This window comes from Opisthocomus hoazin, chromosome 8 (genome assembly GCF_030867145.1).
Source record: "Opisthocomus hoazin isolate bOpiHoa1 chromosome 8, bOpiHoa1.hap1, whole genome shotgun sequence".
Classification (NCBI taxonomy): Eukaryota; Metazoa; Chordata; class Aves; order Opisthocomiformes; family Opisthocomidae; genus Opisthocomus; species Opisthocomus hoazin.
Window position 1 is genome coordinate 47,815,875 of NC_134421.1, and position 20,969 is coordinate 47,836,843.

The 20,969-nt window shown below is 43.2% G+C and overlaps 1 protein-coding gene across 6 annotated transcripts in view; it reads right to left on the reverse strand.

Annotated features, from left to right (window-relative positions):
• The window catches only part of TSPAN12 (tetraspanin 12), a 90,295-nt gene that overhangs the window by 46,075 nt on the left and 23,251 nt on the right, over positions 1 to 20,969 (reverse strand). For 5 of the 6 annotated variants that reach the window (XM_075429155.1, XM_075429152.1, XM_075429150.1 and 2 more), the window contains 2 exons: positions 8,399 to 8,473; positions 2,687 to 2,794 (listed from right to left, as the gene is read on the reverse strand). In XM_075429155.1, coding sequence (XP_075285270.1) covers positions 2,687 to 2,794; positions 8,399 to 8,473 — 183 coding nt within the window. The remainder of the gene's footprint in view (positions 1 to 2,686; positions 2,795 to 8,398; positions 8,474 to 20,969) is intronic. The other variant, XM_075429154.1, reaches the window with a different exon arrangement.

Sequence of the window (20,969 nt, forward strand, 5' to 3'; positions counted from 1 at the left end):
ACTGCTCTGTCCTTTAAATCTCAACTACTCCCTCAAAGGATGCTTCACAGGAACTGTTCTGTAATTCTGCTACCCTTACTACAAGAAACGAACGCATGATAATTTCATGTCAAAAGGGTGACTAGTGAACAAGTGTACCTGTGGCTGAAGGAAGTAGTAGGAAAAGATGATTAAGATCCTACTAGCAAAGACTATTCCTGCAAGGCTACAACTACGGACACATCTGCTGAAAACCAGATGAGAAAAGCATAACTTTTCTGAATACAGAAAAAACAAAAAAAATATTTAGAAAGTGAGCAAAAAGGTACAGAAATCACAAATGCTGAAAGGACAAAGGAAAATGGAAGAAAGAGGTATCACACTAAAACAAACACTGCAACAGAACTAACCATAAAAGTAGGAAGTCTGGCTGCAAAGCAGATGAGTCATAATTGGCTATAAAACCCACCAGGACTAACAACCTGTCTTCTCCTCTGCAAAGCACACCAAGAGATTTAAAGGCAAACAACCAGCCTACCATGTCCCTGGCTGCTTTCACATAAAAAAGGGCTGAAGCAGCTACATTAGATTTTGTTCGGCATTGGATGGGGACTTGATATGACTGAAAAAGAGCCTTGCTGCAGGAATAAGGTGCTCCTTTTTTCTGCCCGGGTATTCTCCCATACCAGCCAGAGTGCTTGTAATTGATTGCCTGGTTCCTTTGACCCATGGGCTTGGGAACATCTGCCCCCTTAGCCATCACACAGCCATATGTACCTGTACACAGGCATCCCGTATACCACAACACTCTTCAGTCACAATCAAGCAGATCAGTGCCCAGACACCACGTTTGCACACACTGTGCCTTGACTTCACCAGTCCTCTTACAAATCTCACTTCTTCCTTTTTCACCACAGCTTTAATGTCTTTTTATCAGTTCGTTGGTCAAAATCCTCCCAGTGTGGGACTTTCTAAGGAAAGCTCAAGCTTTGGCTCCTCATTGTAACTGCAAAGACAATCTCATTAAACATATTTTTCTCACTCTCACATCTTTTGCTTCCCTGTCCAGTTCTTCCTTCCTGACTTTAGTTGACCCTTCCCATCTTCCTTGGCACAGTCACAAGTCTGATATTAGACCAGCAAGGGGGCTGGGGGAAAAACACATTTCCCATTTCTTTCAGATGTTAACAGATACAGAAGACAGAGCACAAAGCTGACCAGGGCTGAATCTTTTGGAACAAAACTGTAATTACAAGTTGTTTCTTCAGGAAAAAAAAATGGCAATGCTGACTGAAGAAGGGCCCCAAACATAGTGCTCATTCAGGCATAAAGCACATATCAGGCTCACACATCCACCATATGAGTTCTGAGTAGACAGAATAAAAATGAGAGCCCACCAATTAACTAGGAGCCGTAGAAGAGTCTTCTCTGTTCACTTCAAACTATCTCCAAATCATTCTTCTGCTCAGAGATGGTATACAGGAAATCAAACTTCTAAAAGGAACTTTTTCTCCCATTGAAAAATCACGGCTGAACTTTTATTACTAATACTCATTTTAAAACCAGCCATTATTATGACACTACAATAACTAGGAGTATAAGAGACAGCTTTTAATTTATTCAAGAGGCAGCTTTTCATTTATTCAACCTATACATTCAAACCAAGATACAGTATCAGCTCCATTCAGGGAAATCAAGATCATTTGATTATATCATCTCAGGTACAAAACAAATGCTCTACCTGCGTATGAAGGATTATTCTGTTTCACAGAGCACTAGCAGAGCCAGAGCAGGGGACTGGGGAGGGTGAGGGCGTGTTTAACCTCATGTAATCCTCACTCTTTTTTTCAGGTTTTAGTATAAATACAGACTAACCAAGTGCTGCCAGGAAATGTTTAAATAAACAGGAAATCTGTGCAACAATGATAGATTTCAACATTTCAACAAGGGCAGCACAATGACAGGCATTTACAGAGTTCTCTTCCTGCACGTGAGTTATATTTGGAGTTAATGGGTTTTACCTTGGGCAATTTCATGTTTTTGTAGCGTAATACTTCATTCTTTAAAAACAGTTCTGAATTTCAGTAGGCTAGAGGGCAAAGCTGTGAATACACAAGGAAGCTTTTTGGTTTGTTTCCTGCCCTCCCAGTCAGAGGAAATAAAAACCCCGATTGCTTGCTCAAACCTCAGCCAAAGAGACACTGTTGGCATCTTTTTGGAAACCTCCTTTCCCACTCATTTCCAGCTAAACATGTATCTTTACCATGACAGCTCCACGAAAGGAACCTAACAGAGCCTATACAATGGAAAGCACAGTTTAATATTAAAACAGCATATAGAAATGCTGATTTTACTTTACCTGTAGATTTTTCATTTTATATACATCATATTCATAAAGTTATAATAATCCTAAAAGGTGTTGGTGTCCTAACCTTACTGGCAAAGGAGAAGACAGCATTAGCAATTTAACTGAATTTAGCAGCATTCTTTTTTTGGTGTTTCAGTGTCTTTAGAGCCTAACAAAAGCTCAAGAGATGGATATCAAGTGATGTTAAAAGATATCTTCACTACACAAGGTTTCACATGAAATGAATTTGCATTTATTTACCTATTCACTTAAAACCAAACCCCCTCCTTTAGCAGACAAGTAACATTTACTAAGCATGTATTACTTCAGCTCATGCTCATGAATTAACTGCTGTCTCACCTCCCTCTGGAAGAAATTCCAAGCATGGGTCAGCCACTGATACCTAGGTAGGCCATAATTGGTCATCCTGGCTTTCAGCGTGATCATATCGGACCACTGCACTGGAACCTGGAGCAAGCAAAGAAAAGTGATTCACACAACAGTTAGCTTGTGACTCCAAACCCACAACTTCCATCTGTTCTGAGATCTTTCCAGTGCAATGACCAAAATAACTTCATATTCAAGTAAAACAGGAAAACGCGTGTTTCAGTTTTTACGGTATTGAAACTTTATAAGCCTTTATTAAAATACAAGGAAAAAGTTATTTGGATCCTTTGCTTACAAATTACTGTACACTGGAAAAGAAGCTGCATTTGGAAAGATTCAGAGATAATTGGATACAATGTGATTATATCATTACCAGATTTTTTACCTGGCATAGAACTTGACTGGGCCCCATCCAAGTCATCAGGGGTGGCCTTTGTCTGCGCCAGTTTAAATATCTCCCTGGTGTCTTTTTAGTCAACAGAAAGAAACAGGCAGTTGTATGGGGCAATTAATCTCAGGATAAATATTTTAAAGAGAGCAGATGAATCATTCCCTTAAAGTCTCAAATCCACTTCACTGGGTGACAAACTTAAATATCTAACTTCTAAATATATAAAATTAACTGAGATTAATTCTACCCTAAGACCCTTTTCAGCGTCTTTCTGGCTTTGCCTGGAGTCCCGCACACACTCAATTTCAGTATCTTGCTCAATAACAGTAACAAGGAAGTGCAGACAATGAGGCCCTGTGATCTTTTTCCTTCAGGTACACTCATGGCCTCGTACATCTTTTCTTCTGAAAGAAGGATTCTTGAAGTATTTTTCTGTCAAATTTGACTACTCAGAAGTAAGGAGCTGGTGCTCTCCATTGTCAAACTATGACCCTCAGTAATTTGTTAGAAACAATAGAAGCAAGTGCTAAGGCACCTGGCACAAAAAGCAGTTAGGAGTGAAGATAAAATATTAGCTTCTGCTCAGCAGCACATATTTCAGTGTGCCACACTAGAACAAGTTACCGAAGACTCTGCAGTTGCCCTTCTAGGCACACGTACCATTCATGCTGAGTTTTGCCTTGCTCCTATTAGCCTTAACAGTCATGGTGAAAGAAATAATAATCGCAATATCAGCTTTCCTTTGGAGGGCAGGGGGAGCCAAGCTACTCCAGCAGCTGTGAGTTAGCTATATTGTTCAATTTGGAGTGAACAGTAAGGGCATTCTGCAAACAGCAATAGATGCAACCTAAGGGAAAAAAAAATGCTCATAATACTTCCCAAGGAGCCTGGTCTTTGTCTTGCTAGATGCTCTACAAAAATATAGGGACAATCACTGCCTGACTGACCCCATAATCCAAATAAGACCACTTGATAATATTTCATTACTCCTGCTAAGTTATACTACGTTTTTGATGCCCTAGTAAAGCTTCATATATCATGAATACGAATATATTAATAATATCGCAGAAATTTAACACGTCATTCACTTAGCCGAGTTTTTATTTGTCAAGCTATAAAGCACTGAACTCACAACTGTACAGGTGAAAAATGTTAGCAGTAGAGTACTAAAAATACTTAACACCAATATCACAGAATATTTCTACCACAAACATTTACACTGGTCACTATAATAAAATAATTTGGTTTTGTAGTCAATTTGTTTCTCTTTTCACTGTGTTGGAAGTTAATACTGCGCTTTCTTTGGATAACATTTATATCACTGCAATTAAGCTCATATCTGCTAGACTATTTTTTTATTATCTTATTTGAGTTGAATACAGTCCAAGGCTACACATGTAACACAAGACATTCAACTTCTTTGTGAAAAGAATGGGAAGTAGGAAAAAAAAAAAAATCAAGAAGTGAGAGCAGGAAACTAAAGGCAAATCAAAACAAACTATACCCCACTGTAGGAAAGCAATTCAAGTTCTGCTTCAAGAACACCAACGTGTCAGACTAAGGACACTGAAGTATCTGCTAAACACCTTCCCCTCAGCTTGTGCAGCAGTAAACAATAATACATGATCTTGAGATGCATTTATTTGGCTATACATCAGCACTTCTGTGTAGTGTGTAGACACACAAAATCTAGAGATGCTGGTTTGATTTTAGCACAAGTTCTGTACAGCTCAGTTTGTTGTTAAGATCTACTTATTCATTATTATTTTTCTAAAGAGTATCAAGGCTTGACCAATGCCCAAGAAAGCTGAGGACCCACGCTGGCTTTTCAGTCTTGTGGGTGGAATAAATTAGTCATGAGGCACACTTCATGCTGAGAGCTATCATGCGCTGGAAGGAAAATTGTTTGTACAAGAAGTCTTACAGGAACTTGTCCACATGCCAAGGAGAGCCCATATCAGATTAGCAGAGGCAGTTATGCCTTAATGACATTTTTGACAACATCACCCACCCACCTACAATAATGCCAACTGATTCTCTGAAACCCATGATGGGCTCTTGTGATTTCATGCTATGTTGAAACCAACATGACATCGTCCACCCCATGGGTGTAAGAGCGAGTCTTCTTTATCAAGCAGAGTATGAGAAAGCACGCTTTAGGGAAGTGGCCCGCATAGGTAACAAAAGAACAACTGAAAAACAACTGTGCTCTTCCAGACTGCCACATACCCTACAGGTCTCAGCAGCAGGAAACCTGAGTCTGGCCCACCTCATCACACAAAGAACAGTAGCGTTAGGACAAAGGGAATAAAAGGAAATCAGATGGACAGAGAGAGCAAAAAAAGCACAGGATTTCAGGAACGAGGAAGTATAAAGGGAGAGAAGAAGAGAGACAAAAAAGAAAAACAGTTGCCGAAGAGATTTTTTTTTTCTGTTCTTTCTGTTTGCATGCTTATGTTCATACTCGCGAACTCCTGGGGCAGAGAGGAGGAACCGGAGAAGCATGGAGTATCTGGCTTCACTGTGACCTGCCACAGAAGATGCAGACACGGAGCTCAGCCCTACTTCTTTTGGCAAAGGGGCATAGGGACAGTATGTTTTCTTTTCTGGAGGGATGCAGTGTCACCAGTGCCTTAACGCATGGTAGGGCTATGCCAACTTTTATAAAAGTGTCCCTGGTTTGGGTTTCAGTAGCACAGCAGGTTAACTGAAAGCTTGGGGGTCACATGAAAACACATCCATAACTTCAGGTTCTCTAACTGCATAGTGAAGGCTGGTGAAGTCACATACTTGTGCACTGAAGGCTATGTTATTTCAGGCAGCTCCCACTGACAAGCCTTCTGTGGAAAGACGGATGTTAGTTAGAACTGTCATCCTTGGCAAAACCCCCGCAGGGGGCAGCTGTGCCCATAGGATGAAGCATGCCTCTCCTCTGCATTCTCAATTTCAAAATCACAGAATCACAGAATGTTAGGGGTTGGAAGGGACCTCTGTGGGTCATCTAGTCCAACCCTCCTGCCGAAGCAGGGTCACCTACAGCAGGCCGCAGAGGACCTTATCCAGGCGGGTCTTGAATATTTCCAGAGAAGGAGACTCCACAACCTCCCTGGGCAGCCTGTTCCAGTGCTGCGTCACCCTCAGAGGGAAGAAGTTCTTCCTCGTGTTCAGACGGAACTTCCTGTGCTTCAGTTTGTGCCCATTGCCCCTTGTCCTGTCGCTGGGCACTACTGAAAAGAGTTTGGCCCCATCCTCCTGACACCCACCCTTCAGATATTTGTAAGCATTTATAAACAAGCCCAGCTCCCTCAGCCTCTCCTCGTAGGGGAGATGCTCCAGTCCCCTCACCACCCTCGTAGCCCTCCGCTGGACTCTCTCCAGTAGCTCCTCATCTTTCTTGAACTGGGGAGCCCAGAACTGGACACAGTACTCCAGATGAGGCCTCACCAGGGCAGTGTAGAGGGGAAGGACAACCTCCCTCGACCTACTGGCCACACTCCTCCTAATGCACCCCAGGATCCCATTGGCCTTCTTGGCAGCCAGGGCACACTGCTGGCTCATGGTTAACCTGTCGTCCACCAAGACATCCAGGTCCCTCTCCACAGAGCTGCACTCCAGCAGGTCTGCCCCAAGCCTGTACTGGTGACTGGGGTTGTTCCTCCCCAGGTGCAGGACCCTGCATTTGCCCTTGTTGAACCTCATCAGGTTTCTCTCTGCCCAACTTTCCAGCCTGTCCAGGTCTCGCTGAATGGCAGCACAGCCTTCTGGTGTATCTACCACACCTCCCAGTTTGGTGTCATCAGCAAACTTGCTGAGGGTACACTCTTAACTCTTCATGCAGGTCGTTGATGAAGAAGTTAAACAAGACTGGGCCCAGTACTGACCCCTGGGGGACACCACTAGTTACAGGCCTCCAACTAGACTCAGCGCCGCTGATGACAACCCTCTGAGTTCTGCCGTTCAGCCAGTTCTCAATCCACCTCACCGACCACTCATCCAGCCCACACTTCCTGAGCTTCCCTAGGAGGATGTTATGGGAGACTGTGTCAAAAGCCTTGCTGAAGTCTCGGTAGACAACATCCACGGTTCTCCCCTCACCTACCCAGCCAGTCATGCCATCGTAGAAAGCTATCAGATTGGTCAGGCATGATTTCCCCTTGATGAATCCATGCTGACTATTCCTGATAACCTTCTTTTCCTCCACTTGCATGTTGATGACCTCCAGTATAAGCTGCTCCATTGCTTGTTGATGACCTCCAGGATAAGCTGCTCCAAAGTAATGTCAACGTAAGCTGACATTTAAAGTAAAGGGATAGCCTTAATCGCAACACTCCTCTGGAATCTGTACAGCAAGGGAATGAATGCTGATGCAAAGTGCCGCCGTGTAACTTCAGACTTCAAATCTGCTAGAAATTCCTTTGGTCCCAGTACCATGTAAATACCAAGAAGGCTCCCTCCCATCTTACTGCAATGGAATTGCTACACGCTGTTGGCAAGACCAGTATATTGGGCATATCTTGGCAGCTCAGAGAAAATATTTGTCCCTCTGTTCATAAAAATGTACCAGATTGAGTACAAGATGTAAGGATATAGCAGCCAGAAGAATTACATTTCAGTTTAATTTCTGCTCAACACTTACTCATTTTCTTGTGTGATGGTTACAAGTCTTCAGTTTGAAAATTGAAGGTTGGTACAGCTATAAAAACTAGACAGAGATAAAACCTCTTCACAAGTCTACGGAAGAGTGTTTTATAGCTAAGACATGTTTTGCTTAAAACTGGCAGTTATAGCTTGTGGAGGAAGCACGAAGATGTCGGCAGACAGCAAGTCCTCTACTGAAAGAACACACTGTTTACAATACAGTACGCTCAACTATAGTTCTTGAAAACATGAAGAACTTTTGGGGCAAAGTCTCTTCAAACTCTCACATCTCTTCTCTCAAAATACTTATTTTAAGCCTGAAGTTCATATTTTATCTTCAAAACTTCCACTGACTTCAGTGAGAACCTGCCTAAGCAAGAATTAATTAAAATAAAGTCCTTAAATCAGGGGCTGCAGGATTTGGCTCTCAAATATACAGGGGGTGGGGAGAAACCCAGAGAGGACTTTCCAGACAGACAAGCTTTCCCAGGAGAATTCTCCGTTTTTTTTTTTTTTTAAAGAAAAAAAAAGTCACATGAAACTAGACTGTCGGAATAATGAACAAAGATAAACACTACAGCAATTAGAAAACAGCTAGCTAATGGAAATCTTTATTTTCTTTTGTTGAAAAAATGCAGCCTCCTTTTCTGACTCACCGTTATTTCCTGCTCATAGGTCCAAACACCGCAGGCCAGTTCAACACAGAATATTACAAGCAAGCTTCCAAAGTACTGCAGAAAACAGAATAGTCTTTGTTATTTTTTGATGTTCCAGTTAACTTTGAAAGACAAAAAAAAAGATTTAAAAATATTAAAGGTCATCTCAAAAATCTCATTAACTTTTGACATGACTGAAGACATGGAATCTGAAATTAATTTTTGTAACCAAAATATGAAAGAGTCATGCAGCTAACTTTCTAAAATTTTAAGTCATGTGACATTTCTCACTGACTTAACATGAAGTATATGAATACCACCATTGGAAAACAAATTCATCTCCTTGTTGCGCAGAAATACAAGGCTATCATGACATACTGTGCTAAAACACTCCCAAACAGGACAAGGGACAATCTTTTTCACCCTCATATATACGAGATATGTAATTTTGTTCAGTTCTATCCATTTAAGAAAAATACCCAGCTCATGTTAACAGCCAAAAAGGGGAAGGGAAAAAAAAAAAAAAGAATAAAAAAAGAGATAATTGACAAGACAGAAACAAAAAAGGCTCTTGAAAGCAGCATTCTTATCAAAGTGATTTAGGTATTTGAGATCAGGCATGAATGTACAAATATTTATGGAAATGGATTGCAGTATCTTTATCTATTACAAGATCTAACACTTGAACTATTTAAAAATAGAAAATATGTGTATAAATGAAGAAGCTGTACCGGTCTTGGTAATGATAGTTAAAAAACCTGGTTGCTACAATTAAAGAGAGTACAACTATATCCTGTATAGCACCAAGAAACACTTTCTGAACCACAGTGTAAAGCAGCATGGAAATTAAGACTGCTTTAACTTGCATGCTCTATTAAAATAACCTATTTTTCTTTTATTTAAAGCAAAAGTATAGTTCTATCTCAACTCCAAACTTTCTGCCATATCAACAGACTGGAGTCCCCCTTGTTCTCAGTATACAACGCTTAAAATTACAGTTTTCATGGAGTTTAATTTTATTTGGAAATGAAAGAAACACCATCACAATATAAAATAGAATAGAATAAATACATAATTCTATTAGTATGATAGATGCCAAAAGGCTTCTAATTTAGTCATTTCATTCTGCAATGTATTTAGGACAGTATTATAAGAAAAACACTATTTTTTTTCCTATTAGAAGGTCAATAAGCTGTATTACTTAAAATAGAGAATATAAATCCACAAGTGTTAGGATTTAACAGTCATCTACACGGCATCTTTTTCATTCACCCAGTCTGGAACTGACTAATTCACAGATACCCTAGCAGCTACTGAACAGTGTTTTGCCTTAACTTCTACTTGCTGCTCAACTCTAACTCCCTGAACCAGGTTTGTAGACACAAACAGAAAAATTATAAATGTGCACATAAAAATACCCATGTGAATTTTCAAGACAAACCTGTACTCAATACTCTCCCCACAAAGGTCTGTTCGATAAGCACAGTGTTGAAAGAAAAGGTCCTGTTTTACCAGTCTCCACCACATTACACTGCATCTTCACAGTCATTTTAGCTGAACAACACATCACATATCTTTACAAATCAACACTGTAAGCACACACAGAGCTCCCATACAGGCCTTCAACAACCAATAGGTTCATCCTCCAAAGGTCCAAAAAAGAAAAAAAAAAATTGAGTTATACTTTGAAAGAACAATGATGCTTTTTCTAAAAAATAACTTCGGGAGCTTCTAGACAATATATCCACTACTACTGTCATGCCTGCAAGTTATGCAAAGCGTTCTTTAAAAAAAAATGGAAATACACTCTGCAAAGTATTCACTTTGAAAGGAGGAAATAATACCACATGCTTTAGCTCTTCATACGAAAAAAATGTTTAAGGACATTTGCCTCAACTAAGAAAAAAAGGAGGGTCATTGTCATAGGTGATTCCCTTCTGAGGGGAACAGAGGGCCCGATCTGCCGACCGGACCCATCCCACAGGGAAGTCTGCTGCCTCCCTGGGGCCCGGGTTAGGGATGTTGCGAAGAAACTCCCTGGTCTGGTGCGGCCTTCTGATTACTACCCCCTCTTGGTAATGCAGGTTGGCGGAGACGAGGTAGCAGAAAGAAGTGCCAAGGCCATCAAAAGGGACTTCAGGGCACTGGGGCGACTGGTTGAGGGATCAGGGGCGCAGGTGGTGTTTTCCTCCATCCCATCAGTGGCAGGGGACAGCACTGAAAGGGGCAGGAAAACTCACCTGGTTAACAGGTGGCTCAGGGACTGGTGCCATCGGTCAAATTTTGGCTTTTTTGATCATGGGGAGGTATACACAGCACCGGGCCTGCTGGCAACAAGTGGAGTTCAGCTATCACAAAGGGGGAAAAGAATTCTTGGCCACGAGCTGGCGGGGCTCATTGAGAGGGCTTTAAACTAGGTTTGAAGGGGGAAGGGGATATTGCCCAGCTCACTAGGGATGAGCCTAGGCTTAGAGTGCCAAGGCCAGGGGTGAGATTGACAGCCCAGCTCAAGTGTGTTTACACCAATGCACGTAGTATGGCCAATAAACAGGAGGAGCTGGAAGCCATTATACAGCAGGACGGCTACGACTTGGTCGCCATCACAGAAACGTGGTGGGACAACTCGCATGACTGGCATGCTGTCATAGATGGCTACAGACTCTTTAGGAAAGACAGACAAACAAGGAGAGGTGGGGGAGTTGCTCTATATGTGAGGGAGCAACTGGAATGCATTGAGCTTGGCCTGGGGGCAAGTGAAGAAGGAGTTGAAAGCTTGTGGGTTAGAATTAAGGGACAGGCTCACACGGGTGACATTACGGTGGGTGTATACTACAGGCCACCTGACCAGGAGGAGGAGGTTGATGAAGCCTTCTACAGGCAGCTGCAAGCAGCCTCACAGTCACAGGCTCTGGTTCTCATGGGGGACTTCAACCACCCTGACATCAGCTGGGAAGACCATACAGCTAGGCAGGTGCAATCCAGGAGGTTCCTACAGAGCATCGATGATAACTTTCTGATGCAAGTGGTGGAGGAACAAACAAGCAAAGGCGCGCTGCTGGACCTTGTGTTAACAAACAAGGAGGGACTGGTGGAGGACGTGAAGGTTGGAGGTAGACTCGGCTGCAGTGACCATGAAATGGTCGAGTTCAGGATCCTGCGTGGAGGAAGCAGGGCGATAAGCAGGATCAAAACCCTGGACCTCAGGAGGGCTGACTTTGGCCTCTTCAAGGAGCTACTGGGAGGAATCCCGTGGGCCAGGGCTCTCGAAGGCAGGGGGGTCCATGAGTGCTGGTCGCTTTTTAAACAACACTTCTTCCATGCACAGGAGCAATGCATCCCCCTGAGAAAGAAATTTAGCAAAGGAGGAAGGAGACCTGCATGGTTAAACAAGGAGCTTCTAGCGGAGATCAGGCAGAAGAGAAAGGTGCATGGCATGTGGAAAGAGGGACAGGCCACTTGGGAAGAGTACAGAAACGTAGTGAGAGCATGCAGGGATGCGACGAGGAAGGCCAAGGCTCACCTGGAATTGAAGCTGGCAAGGGATGTCAAAAACAACAAGAAGGGCTTCTTCAACTACATCAGCAGCAAAAGGAAGGCTAGGGACAATGTGGGGCTGCTGCTGAATGAGGCGGGTGTCCTGGTGACGGAGGATGCGGAGAAGGCAGAGCTAATGAATGCCTTCTTTGCTTCAGTCTTCAGTGCTAAGACTGGCCCTCAGGAATCCCAGGCCCCGGAGGTAAGAGAGGAAGCCTACAGAGAGGACGACTTTCCCTTGGTCGAGGAGGACTGTGTGAGGGATCGCTTAAGCGATCTGGATGTCCACAAATCCATGGGCCCCGATGGAATGCACCCACGAGTGCTGAGGGAGCTGGCGGATGTCATTGCTGAGCCACTCTCCATCATCTTTGAGAGGTCCTGGAAGACAGGAGAGGTGCCCGAGGACTGGAGAAAGGCCAATGTCACTCCAATCTTCAAAAAGGGCAAGAAGGAGGACCCAGGGAACTACAGGCCGGTCAGCCTCACCTCCATCCCGGGAAAGGTGATGGAGCAGCTTATCCTGGAGGCCATCATGAAGCAAGTGGAAGAAAAGAAGGTTATCAGGAGTAGTCAGCATGGATTCACCAAGGGGAAATCATGCCTGACCAATCTGATAGCTTTCTACGATGACATGACTGGCTGGGTAGACAAAGGGAGAGCTGTGGATGTTATCTACCTTGACTTCAGCAAGGCTTTCGACACAGTCTCCCATGATATCCTCCTGGGGAAGCTGAGGAAGTGTGGGCTGGATGAGTGGTCAGTGAAGTGGATAGAGAACTGGCTGAATGGCAGAACTCAGAGGGTTGTCATCAGCGGCGCTGAGTCTAGTTGGAGGCTGGTGACAAGTGGTGTCCCTCAGGGGTCAGTACTGGGCCCAGTCTTGTTTAACTTCTTCATCAACGACCTGGATGAAGAGTTAGAATGTACCCTCAGCAAGTTTGCTGACGACACCAAACTGGGAGGTGTGGTAGATACACCAGAAGGCTGTGCTGCCATTCAGCGTGACCTGGATAGGCTGGAGAGCTGGGCAGAGAGGAACCTGATGAGGTTCAACAAGGGCAAGTGCAGGGTCCTGCACCTGGGGAGGAACAACCTCATGCACCAGTACAGGCTTGGGGTGGACCTGCTGGAGAGCAGCTCTGCGGAGAGGGACCTGGGTGTCCTGGTGGACGACAGGTTAACTATGAGCCAGCAGTGTGCCCTGGCTGCCAAGAAGGCCAATGGGATCCTGGGGTGCATCAAGAAGAGTGTGGCCAGCAGGACAAGGGAGGTTCTCCTTCCCCTCTACACTGCCCTGGTGAGGCCTCATCTGGAGTACTGTGTCCAGTTCTGGGCTCCCCAGTTCAAGAAGGATGAAGAGCTACTGGAGAGAGTCCAGCGGAGGGCTACAAGGATGGTGAGGGGACTGGAGCATCTCCCCTACGAGGAGAGGTTGAGGGAACTGGGCTTGTTCAGCCTGAAGAAGAGAAGGCTGCGAGGGGACCTTATAAATGCCTACAAATATCTGAAGGGTGGGTGTCAGGAGGATGGGGCCAAGCTCTTTTCAGTGGTGCCCAGTGACAGGACAAGGGGCAATGGGCACAAACTGAGGCACAGGAAGTTCCGTCTGAACATGAGGAGGAACTTCTTCCCTCTGAGGGTGACGGAGCACTGGAACAGGCTGCCCAGGGAGGTTGTGGAGTCTCCTTCTCTGGAGATATTCAAGACCCGCCTGGACAAGGTCCTGTGCAGCCTGCTGTAGGTGACCCTGCTTCGGCGGGGGGGGTTGGACTAGATGACCCACAGAGGTCCCTTCCAACCCCTACTATTCTGTGATTCTGTGATTCTGTGATTCTGTGACATAATGGTTAATATTGACATTTTTGAGAGGGAGAACAACTAAACATTTTGGTGAAAAGCGAATTTGAGTTCTCAGCTGTCAAAGAAAGTTTCAGTGGTTTTATACTCTAATTGAGTAAGAAGCCTGGGACTGCCTGCTATCCCCAAATCTCACACAAAATTCACTGATCATGGTGAAAGCGATACATCTGGGGGTGTATGTGTGGCACTCTCTGGAAAATTCTTCATTTGCAGTTCCTTGTAACATTTCATTCTTTTACAAACCTTAACATTTGAATCTTCCTCATTTTTGTCAACCTATAGTTAAGAAAGTTTCTGGTAGCAGTTGAAGACAGAAAAGACAAAACGAAGATTTTTTCCATTTGCTCAATATAGCCTGGGGTAGAAAACTGTTTAGCCAGATTCACTCATAAACCACTTCTGGGTCTGCCAGGAATTGAGCACTCCTGACTTTAGCTACATCTGGACTCATCAAGGCACAGCAGAATTAAGCCTTCTGTCCTGAGAAAGCACATCTTCTGTCCATAAGGCAAAAGGCAAAAAACAACACAAAGCATTTACACACAAGAAAGTCCGTTTTAGGAACTGAGCAACTGCAGGCACACCAAACCCGCACACAAGAGCTTCACTTTCACTATGCTACTGAAGGGGAATAGTATACCTCTCTCTAAATGTAATGGTTTGCAAAACAAATAATTCTTCTGTAAGTTGTGTGGAGAAAAAAAACCCTCTAACCATTATTTAAATTTATTACCCCTAATTTCCATTTTCCAAATGCAGAACTTATTACTGCCTTCAATGCTTATGCCTTTTCCCCAGTTAAATTCCCACAGGACTCTGAATGCTAAATGCACCTTCCTGCATTTACACACTTCTGCTTTTTGGTAGAAACAGGGACTTGGTCTTGAACCAAGACTTACTATTTCTTCCTATGGGCTGAGTGGCTACATTTTGTAAAGGAGACTAACTGACTGAGGAACACTACTGTGCATTACGCTCAAAACCGCGCGAGCACGTCACTGATATTAACTTCTACAGCACACCTCCCTCCCAGCACTCTTGGCCATTATTGAGATATTTTCTACTGTTTTTTCCTTTTTTTTTTTGGCAGGAAGAGGGTAGGATAGGGAAGGCACAGAAGGAAGCAAATGGTTTTGCAAAGATACCTGCAGGTTATCATAAAATAAAAAAATCTACAAGCAATAATGCAAAGCCACGATCACTTCAAGAACTACAGACCTTTTACACAGCAAATCCTACAGACTTTTTATATTTCTCTTTTGTATGCCACTGGTAATCACTACAATTCTCTCCGCAGCCAGACTATGCAAAGTTGTCAGAAAACTGAAGTGGTGCCTTCACCTCATTACAAACCTGACAGAGTCAATTTCACTGAAGGATTTCCTCCAGCAAGGCCGTGAAAAAGCTAAAATGTTGCTTCCTTGACAGAAGCTGAAGGACTGAAACACTGGTAGAAATCACTCTTTTGAGAGTAACGAATCAATGTAAAAATATGTGTCCCTCCCAAAAAAAAGAAGGCAGTAGACATTTACTGCTCCTCACTAAGTCACCAACATACATGTGGCCAAGATCTTCAACTTCAGCATCACTGCAGTGTCAAAGGCACACTGTCAATTAGCGAGAGCTGGTTCTCCCGCAACTTCCTCGTTAAGCTTGCTCCTCACCGCTGTCCCCAAGCAAGGAAGGCAGGCAGGCAGGCAGCAGCTCCATAAAGCAGTAGCCTTCCAAGAGAAGCACCCTCTCTAATACCTGGAACCTTGCACAAGCGCCTGGATTTTTTCTGCAGCAATGAATGGGTATGTGTGCATGGCTCCATCCCCAGAGCTACAGCACTGACACTGCTTAAGCAATGGTATTTTTCCAGCACATCAGTCCTGAAACAGAGGTGAAGGAACTGGGGACTATGGAGTTCAGGAGAATCCTGTTCCTCTTCCTTTCTTGTGCAACAGAGTAAATAGGAAAGAAGTGGGAACAGAAACAAAGTCACTACTGTGAGAACCGCTTTCAGACAGATGTAGAAAAGACAGAGGGATGAAGGGCCAAGGAGAGATATGAAAGATATTCCCTACATAATCACCAGACCCTTGCTCTGCTGGCATACTCTTCGCGTGGTACAGGTGTAAAAGTGACCACAGCCAACACCCTTGTCCTGTCCTGAGACCTCTGACGCAGAAACCACACAATCAGCAGCACGGAAACCCACCACAACGAATACTACCTGCTAGTGCAGAGACACTACCAGATCACACTCAGCTACTACAAATTATAACAGCCTCCAGAGAGGTCTTCCCCTTCTGCAAGTCAGACAACCATTAAGTCCATTTCTACAGGGAATTCATATATCAGACAGAAAGGACAGTGGGATAGTGGAACATACTGAAAGGAAACCCAATAATGATGACATTCAACCACAGAAGGGAAGTAACCATCAAGTAAATAATCAAAGTCAGAAAAAAAAAATAAACCAAAACTGAGGACTAGCATTGAAGTAATAGGTTTTGTGCTAATTCAGATGGCTATTCAGGTAGCTATCTGCATAAAAGCTATCATAATCTGCTAAAGCACTAGAAAGGTACATAGTATTTTCAAATATGCATTAAAAAATCAAAGGAATTCAGAACTATTTTTAGAAAGATCTGTACAGACTGTCTAAATAGCATCAAAAGTTTGAGTCCAAATAACATCCCTGCACAGTGCAGTGGCATCCCATAAAAGGGTACAAGCTCCATATATGCCAGTGCTCCATACATGGAGTATATATGCTCTGGCATATGCCCAAAGTATCTTTCTATCTCCCCATATAAGGCTAGTAACTGAACTACAAAATTAATTTATCCTAATTAAATTATGACAATTTTTTTGCTATTCTATTTGTTCTACCAAACTAAGCAAGTGACCACCACCACCACATACATAACAGGAACACATTTCTTTCTTGATCATCTCAACCATGCAGATACAAAACCACAAAAATAGCAAATGCAAGCACAAAAATCACTATTACTGAAACCAAGATATTTTGCATTTGTTTAAAAGCTGTTTGTTCCAACAATTCCCATTCTGTTCAGAGAATAATGGTGAACAGCACACACATGAAGTGCCTCTCAACACAAAATCTCTCCCTCATGGCTTTCTATCCTGCAGAGTACAGGATTTTTTTGTAGCAATCATGGGCAAGTGCAGGGAAGGATATAAAGTGCGAAGCACAATGTTTTATGGCTTTTGCAGAGATGTAATACAAAACTCTTACTGTAGTTCCAGAGATTTCTTTGTTTGTCTTGAATTTGGCACACAATTCCTGCAATTAATCACTTAATATAATTTGTTGATGCTTTTCAGGCAACAGGTGAAAAGAACTGGTGAAAAATAACCTTCTATTTCGGTTACTAACATGGCAACAGGATAGTGGAAAAATCTGGGACTTTGGAAAACACAGTATGGGACAGAGTTCTTGAAAATTTTGCTCCTCCTCCCACCCTACTGCCCATTTTAAATGCCCTTCTCCAAGGTATTACCAAGAACACAGAATTTTTCAGAGATATTTTGACAGCAGAAATATTAAATTCTAATTACATTTAGCAAAGGAAAACTGGAGTTAAAGCTCTAGTGTCCTGCAGTATTTTCCTTCACATTGCCTTGGCTATTGCACTGAATACCCAGTGCCCTATTATCAGCCACCGCGACAATCCCACTGGCACAGACACAAAACCCACGCAACTGTCCTCTGAGGATGTCCTTCCAAAATTTAGTGTAAGCATTATGCCAGAAACAAAGCTAAGGGCAGGAGTTTGATGACTTCAAATGACCAACAAGTCACTACGGCCCTCTGGTGCCAAGCAGCCCAGGCTGGTAAGGGCAGCCGTACTACAAAGCTGTGCATACCCAACCATATTCCTGAAGTGGTACCCAGGGGTTTTTTTTTCCTCTGCCACAGCTGCATTTGGTCATTTTCTTGCCAATGACCTATAGAATCATTTAAGTCGGAAAAGACCTTTAAAATCATCAAGTCCAACCGTAAATCTAACCCTGCCAAGTCTGCCACTAAACAACATCCCTAAGCGCCAAGTCTACACGTCTTTTAAATACCTCCAGGGGCGGTGATTCAACCACTTCCCCGGACCTATGGAACACCTCACCAGCCTTCAGCTACTATAACCTGTAAAATCAGTGGGCTGTTAGCCCACACACAAGGAGAATCGAAGACCTGAACACATCCCCAGTCATGCCTTCTTGACCCTGCTCGTACCAAACATGGTATGATCATTTTGTTTGCAGTTTGGAAGTGTGATTTGGAAACAAGACCTTAGGCAACTCGTGAAAGCACGAACTGAGACAGGGTTCTGCAGCAACCCAAATTCCATCAGAACTGCAAAGACACAAGAGTGGCTTAATTCATCTTTTTCCTCTCTCAACCTTTTTGGTTTGCATGCTGCATGATGCTCCTGTTACTGGGATTAGGACCCTATTTCATCTGTTCTGACAGCTTCCTAGTTTACTACTGTCATCCTCGAAAACCTGATGAGACTTCAGAGGCTACTGAATTCATCCCCAGAGAACAAATTTATCCCATCACACAACATACTAAAAATACTTGTGGCTTCTTAAGATCACTTCCAGACAGTAAGAAAGCAAGAGGGCACTCTGTATATGAAAGCAAATGGCAGTGGCAGGCAGGGGCCAATGACTGAAGTCAGAAGTTGCAACGTGGTAAAGAAAAGTGACAGTGTGGGGGGTGCTGCAGCTTTTGGAAAATCTGGTCTACGAGACTGCAGAAATCCTTCCATTTCTGAGCAAATATGCCTTTCTTCAAAGGATCAGTGTACTTATTAATGAATCATCATTCACATGCTCTGCATTTCATTTAATAAACATCTTTTTTCAAGCTTTACCTCTCCTCCCAAGCATTTTTCTTTTCTCCCAGAAGATATAAAACTACTTCCCCCCCCCCCCCCCCCCCCTCCCCCCCGGACTCAAGAAAAACCACAACCCTTATGTCAGAGCAAATGAAGAGTAGCTCATCAGCAAGTCCAGCCTCCTCCGATCATACCACCTTCTTGGGCAATGTGGTCCATATGGCAAGGAAAGCTCTGGCGAAGGGCAGGGGTTGAAGGAGATTCCAAGGGTAAGGCAGCTGCAGAATGAAACCTTACGGGAATCTCTAAAAGATCAGAGTATATGGTATGTAAAACAGATGCCAGAAGATTTTAAGAGGGTTTTGCATAGCATTTCCCAATGGCTAACAGCCTGAGAGCGTCAGCCTTGTTCTTCCAAGATGCAAGCCATCCAGACATCTGTCTGCAGCTTGAGAAATGTCAGATGACCACCACTGCTGGATCACCAATGGGATCCAGACTCTTTCTGGGCAAAACTTAATAAAAAGTCCTTCCTCCCTCAGTAAGCTGCCAGCTATGGTTCCCTTTACTTTTGTTACAGTTTAAAAACTAACGAGGTTATTTTAATGATTAATCCAGCTATACTTCTTAAAAACAGAGCAACACTCATTAAATGGAGTCAGACAAGCTGTACGGAAAGCTGAAATCCTCTGTTTATCCACTCTGGCAGCATAAAATTTCCCCTGCCCCCCCCTTCCTCCCCAGCTTCCTCAGCCCTGCCCTGAAGGGATTAACAGTTCATTTGTCATTCCAATTTAAAATTTGGGTTACTTGCTTGACAACGCAGAAATTTGTGAGACGCAGTCACAAGTCAACAAGGAAATGGGCTGAAATCACCAACTTACATCATCAGCTACTGAATGCCATCCAGTTCTTCAGAATAAACACATTCCACAGCAAAATGATCAAGTACCTATTATTTTAGATTTTGGTTTCCCAGATCACCGAATTTTGCCAATCTGTACAAAGTGTCTTAAAGCCTGTGACCTTTGCAAAGTCCAAGTTCTATGTAAATAATGATCACTTTTTCCAAAACCTTTACAGCTAATTTTCTGAATCAAAAAAAACATTTTTATGGCAATGAACATTTTAATTTTCTATGGTATGTGTCCAAGTTCTTTTGATTGACCCATTTGCTTTTTTAAATACTGAACAAAATTATTTATGGATAGTTAGAACTTTGTTCACAGCCTCCATTCTTCTATGAGATATTAATGATCTGGTTTAACTTTTTACTTTAACAGTTAATCTTTGTTTCTATAAGGAAACAGGTATTACTTTGGAAATAAGCAAATGCACACTCCAGACAATTATTAGGATTTATTTGCCCAAGACTGAATTACCATTAACTAAAGTCAATGAACTCCAAGGAATAAAGGTCATTGCAAGGTCATGGTAAAGCACTGAACAGGACATAGGTAAAGATAGACACTAGACCATAATTTCCTCAGGGCTTACAATATTCCCTTCCCCCTTTTTCTCTCCTTATTTCAAAACACAGAACCCTACATCTCTCTAACCCCTCTTCATTTTCTATCAAGGAAATTAAACACCATAAAAATGCTTCTTTGGTCAAGAAAATCCTTTTTCCTTGTAAAACAGCCCAGTTCAGTGTTGACAGACACAATAACTCTGACTCAGCACACCCCAAAACAGTACAAACACTCAACATTTTGAGTGAAAAAGTGCTCCTAGATATAAAGCCCATACCGCAGCCCCCGTGCACCTAGCCAAGTGTCTCTGTGGTTAGACAAGAAAAAGCGGTGAATTTACCTGACAGGACATCCACTGCATACTCAGTTTGCGGCAACAAGAATGCAGTTGTACCACAGCGTCAGGCATGCCCCACCGCTGAGGCTCAGCTGGGTTTCAGACAAGACATGGCTGGGCTTTGTAGATCTGTTTACTCATTTACTCCTTCCTTGCTCTCAGGGACTCTCCCACTCCCCATTCCTTTCAGCAGAGGTAAAAAGCTGGGCAAACAAGCAATGAGAAAAGAGGAGCTGGGAAGGACAGAGGGGAAAAAAAAGCACTACGGCAGCAAGACCACACATCATCTCAGCAGCTACCCATCTTCTTTTCTCAGTCAAGATGCAGCTTGCTTTATTCCCACCCTGGTACCACTCCCAGCTCTCTGGCCTCCACAACCCCAGTCCCTTGAACCTACTGTCGTATCAATCCCCGTCTTTTCTACAGCTTCCTGGTACCCACTTCCATCATTCCACTTCATCAACCTTCTATTACTACCTTCCCTCCTCTGTTCACCAGGAGGTATCCCTGCA